This window comes from Papilio polytes, unplaced genomic scaffold (assembly GCF_000836215.1).
Source record: "Papilio polytes unplaced genomic scaffold, Ppol_1.0 DF822845.1, whole genome shotgun sequence".
NCBI lineage: Eukaryota > Metazoa > Arthropoda > Insecta > Lepidoptera > Papilionidae > Papilio > Papilio polytes.
In genome coordinates, this window is record NW_013526359.1 from 3,594,720 (window position 1) to 3,599,789 (window position 5,070).

Sequence of the window (5,070 nt, forward strand, 5' to 3'; positions counted from 1 at the left end):
GATGTAGAGGATAGTCTGGAAGAACACATAGGCTACTTACTTTTGTTTTTTCCCCGCTGACAAAATCGCGGGCGAAAAGTAGTATTTCTTCACATCTCACAATTTCTTATATCGTAATAGTTTGTAATTTATGGTTTTTCTATTTAAGTTCACCATCATCATCTCCCCTGCCTTATCCTACTCCCGTAGGGTCGGCGCACCGGGTTTTCGTCCTCAAAAGCACTCTATCATACGTCATCTCAGTCATCACTCCCTTCTTGATCATGTCACCTTTCACGCAATCCATCCATCATCACTAACGTCCTCCTTGTTACATGCGATTCACCCCTTCTCATAACATGCCCATACCACTCTAAGTGTACTTAAGTCTTCCTAGTAGTGTACTTAGTCTACTCTACTTAGGTTGTTTGATTAAAAATAAATATCTATTTTTAAATACCACATGCGTACATATATACGCACTCACTCACACTCACATACCCAAACACATGTATTTGATCACATATGTACCTTGACTAAGAGAAGGCGCTGCCTCCTGTAATACAGGCCCCCACCTAGCTCAGGAGGCAGAGCCCATTGATTGTGTTAAACTGATCTTATCAATCAAGTGTTTTCTTTTTTTTTTTTTCTTTTCATTTTCCTGTTTTTATGTTTTAAAGTGATATATTAATGTTTCCAGAATGACAGTGGTGATAACGAAGCACATAGGTGATATCGCGACTCTGTTCACCGCTCGGCTAAATTCCATCACCGATGAAGATAAGGAACAAATCAGCAATCACATCACCAATATATTTTTAGAGGTATGTATGTGAAATGTGTTTATTCGTTTTTTAAATAATAGGCTTTTTTTTTAAGTGACAAAAATCTAGCAGTTTTATTGTAACAAACTGTCTTTTGAAGTCGGATGTCTTAGTTCCACTGGACGATCAGTGGAATTGGACATTAAGCTATTCATACTAATGTCATAAATTGGAAAATTTGGATGTTTCTTATTATGTATGTTCGTTTAAAAAACATTTAGATTAAATATAACAAAGATAGAACATAAACTGGATGAACGTTTAGGTTATTTTTTGTCCCGCGCGGACGAAGTCGCGGGAAGAATGTAGTGTAATAATGTTATATTGTGTACTATCTTTTTTACAGGCGGATAACAGTTGCAAGTACATACAGAATGCGTTCCAACTAGCGTTACCTATTATCCAGATTGGTGCTGTTTAACATATATGTTTAAATAAATAATTCAATTACCTGAATGAAGAAAAGAAACCCTCATACTATGAATATGAAGGTAATCCTCGGCGGTATTTCCAAACCAATATGACTTAGGGTCCTTAAAGAAACGAGCCTACAATTTCCTCAAAGGCAACGCATCTGTAGTTCCTCTGGTGTTGCGGTGTCGTTTGCCCCCTTATCTTAAAAAAATACGTCATCGAGCTTCTCGAGTCTCATGTTATTGTACACGCGTTGTATTCATATGAATATTTATTATCTTAAAACACCTTCTTTTCATGTTGATTTTTTTTATGTTAATAGACACGAAATATTGTATTAATTGCAACTAAATAAATGTATTATTGGAAAATCTATTTACGTATTTTTTTAATTTTGGAATAAACTAACCGAAAGTTAAAATGATACTTTAACTCCGAAATATCTTTATAAGTAAAATTCTTACATTTCATTATATTTGTGATATTGCATTTAATATTTATAACTCTTTAATAGCTTAGTTTTTTGCCAGTTACGTATACTTAAGCAACGGCGGATCCAGGAGGGGGGATGACCCCCCCTGAGCTGATTGGACAAGAGCTTGACAAAATATATTTACATATTTTGCCAAGCTTGACTTGATCACGACTATGTGACTCCCCTCCCCCCGGCGCCAAAGCTAGATCCGCCCTTGTACATAAGTTTGCACTATCATAAAAAAACTGCACAGAGTACATTATTGTAATAACGAAAATCGCTAAAAGTATGACAATATATTTGCTCCCTTCATTTTTAAAATAATTTAATTATAGTGAAATAAAATATATTTTCAGCTTCTAAATTTAATATATTGATTCTGATTTGTGGTAGGAATTACTTATAAGTATTTTTTTATTTCTATTATACAATAAAATGTTTGAAAATAAAAGGCGTTTAAATTGTGTTTTCTCACTGAAGCAGATAAAAATATTTTGAACTGAATGAGAAAATTAAAACGATTTAAAAAAAATGCGACTGAAACTTAGTTATTTTTGTAATATTTCGACAGGGTTACTATATGATATTTTAATATAATTATTCAGTCGCCAACGTCCATACCACGTTGAAAACACCGGTTCTCGTCCGATCACCGAAATTAAGCAACGTCGGGCGCGGACAGTACTTGGATGGGTGACCGCCTGGGAACACCGCGTGATGTTGGCTTTTTGTTCATTGTTTTGTACAATTATTGTTATGTTGAATTTACTAGTTTTATTTTATTTTGCATTAAATTAGTTGTTTTTTTTTTATCCTTTTTGTTATTTTTAATAGAAGATAATGACCAAAACTAAAACATTTTCGTAAAATAAGCAGAGTCGGTCGCCAACGTCCATACCACGTTGAAAACACCGGTTCTCGTCCGATCACCGAAGTTAAGCAACGTCGGGCGCGGTCAGTACTTGGATGGGTGACCGCCTGGGAACACCGCGTGATGTTGGCTTTTTGTTCATTTTTTTTGTACAATTATTGTTATATTGAATTTACAAGTTTTATTTTATTTTGCATTAAATTAGTTGTTTTTTTATCCTTTTTTTTATTTTTAATAGAAGATAATGACCAAAACTAAAACATTTTCGTAAAATAAGCAGAGTCGGTCGCCGGTTCTCGTCCGATCACCGAAGTTAAGCAACGTCGGGCGCGGTCAGTACTTGGATGGGTGACCGCCTGGGAACACCGCGTGATGTTGGCTTTTTGTTCATTTTTTTTGTACAGTTATTGTTATGTTGAATTTATTAGTTTTATTTTATTTTGCATTAAATTAGTTGTTTTTTTTATCCTTTTTGTTATTTTTAATAGAAGATAATGACCAAAACTAAAACATTTTCGTAAAATAAGCACAGTTGGTCGCCAACGTCCATACCACGTTGAATACACCGGTTCTCGTCCGATCACCGAAGTTAAGCAACGTCGGGCGCGGTCAGTACTTGGATGGGTGACCGCCTGGGAACACCGCGTGATGTTGGCTTTTTGTTCATTTTTTTTGTACAATTATTGTTATATTGAATTTACAAGTTTTATTTTATTTTTTAGGAAATTAGTTGGTTTTTTTTATCCTTTCTGTTATTTATAATAGAAAATAATGACCAAAACTAAAACAATTTCGTAAAATAAGCACAGTTGGTCGCCAACGTCCATACCACGTTGAATACACCGGTTCTCGTCCGATCACCGAAGTTAAGCAACGTCGGGCGCGGTCAGTACTTGGATGGGTGACCGCCTGGGAACACCGCGTGATGTTGGCTTTTTGCTCATTTTTTTTGTACAATTATTGTTACATTGAATTTTCAACTTTTATTTTATTTTTTAGTAAATTAGTTGGTTTTTTTTATCCTTTCTGTTATTTTTAATAGAAAATAATGACCAAAACTAAAACATTTTCGTAAAATAAGCACGGTTGGTCGCCAACGTCCATACCACGTTGAAAACACCGGTTCTCGTCCGATCACCGAAGTTAAGCAACGTCGGGCGCGGTCAGTACTTGGATGGGTGACCGCCTGGGAACACCGCGTGATGTTGGCTTTTTGTTCATTTTTTTGTACAATTATTGTTATGTTGAATTTACAAGTTTTATTTTACTATTCATTAAATTAGTTGGTGTTTTTTTATCCTTTTTGTTATTGACCGACTTCCCAAAAGAAGGAGGTACTCAATTCGTCTGTATGTTTTTTTTTAATAGATATTATATCCTTTCTGTTATTTATAATAGAAAATAATGACCAAAATTAAAACATTTTCGTAAAATAAGCACAGTTGGATTGTAGTTTTACCGCAAATGGCAAACATTGCATACTGTATCTGTCACTCGGAGAAAGCGAAAATTTATCATTACAGCAAAATAACGTGTATTAGTTGCAGGTAAATGAGGTAAGCAATTATATTTAAGTAGATGCATGGATAGAGAAAAAGCAAGAGAGTCTGTTATTCCATGTCAAATTCGGACACACGTTCGTAGAACGCAGTGCATGCCACCCATAATAAAAACTTTGCGAAAGATTTCAATCAATATCTACGAAAGTTTGTCCTGGTACTTATAGAAAATAAAATGTCCATATGTTATTCGGAATGTTGTTTTATTCAAAGAATCTGAACTCATTTTTGTTTATTTCTTCACCAGGTGTGTACAATACTTTGCTGCAACAATGCAGCCGTCGCGTGTTCTTGTCATCAATCATTGCCACGTGTAAAAATTAATAGCGTTACGTGACTCAACATTTTAGGGTTGCCATTGTTGAATGTTTAAATAGGGCTGCTACTTCCAATTCTTAAATTAAATTGTATTGTACAATTTAATTAAAATACTTTTTATTTAAATTATTAAAAGGGTTTAAATCTATTAACAGCGGAGATTACAAAAAAGGGTTTTGCTACTAATGCTGTTCATGCAATAAAGAACCTAATAAGATGCATTTAATTATATAAACATTCAACAAAGAAAGTATTATTTTTATGTAACAGCCAAATATATGTACAGTAGCGGCTTTAGCACTAGTAGAGACCTAGGCGGAATTTTTTAAATCATAATTTTTAATTCCTAATTATAATTTTTAAATCATAACCTGGCTTTCACAATTTACAACCCTTGTTGCACCATAATTTTGTTTCAAGGCACTTATGTGACATTCGTGACAGATGCAATTTTCTCGTAATGTCAAATCAATTACCGTTTCCCGCGCAAACTTTTGCCTAATGTCATTTGAACACGTGTTGTCAATTCAAAAGCATTATTAATGATCTAACCTTTTTAATAAAAATAATATTCGAAATTCAAATCAAAAACAATTGAAAAACAATTGATGACTTTTAGTCATTTTTTAT

At 34.0% G+C, this 5,070-nt stretch overlaps 1 protein-coding gene across 1 annotated transcript in view; it reads left to right on the forward strand.

The window, feature by feature from the left end:
• Positions 1-1,507, forward strand: part of LOC106105335 (protein FAM114A2-like) — a 7,900-nt gene extending 6,393 nt beyond the window's left edge. The window contains exons 8-9 of the mRNA XM_013285625.1: positions 680-803; positions 1,150-1,507. Of these exons, the coding sequence (XP_013141079.1) occupies positions 680-803; positions 1,150-1,224 (199 nt within the window). The 3' untranslated portion in view covers positions 1,225-1,507. The remainder of the gene's footprint in view (positions 1-679; positions 804-1,149) is intronic.
• The last annotated feature ends 3,563 nt before the right edge of the window (positions 1,508-5,070 follow it).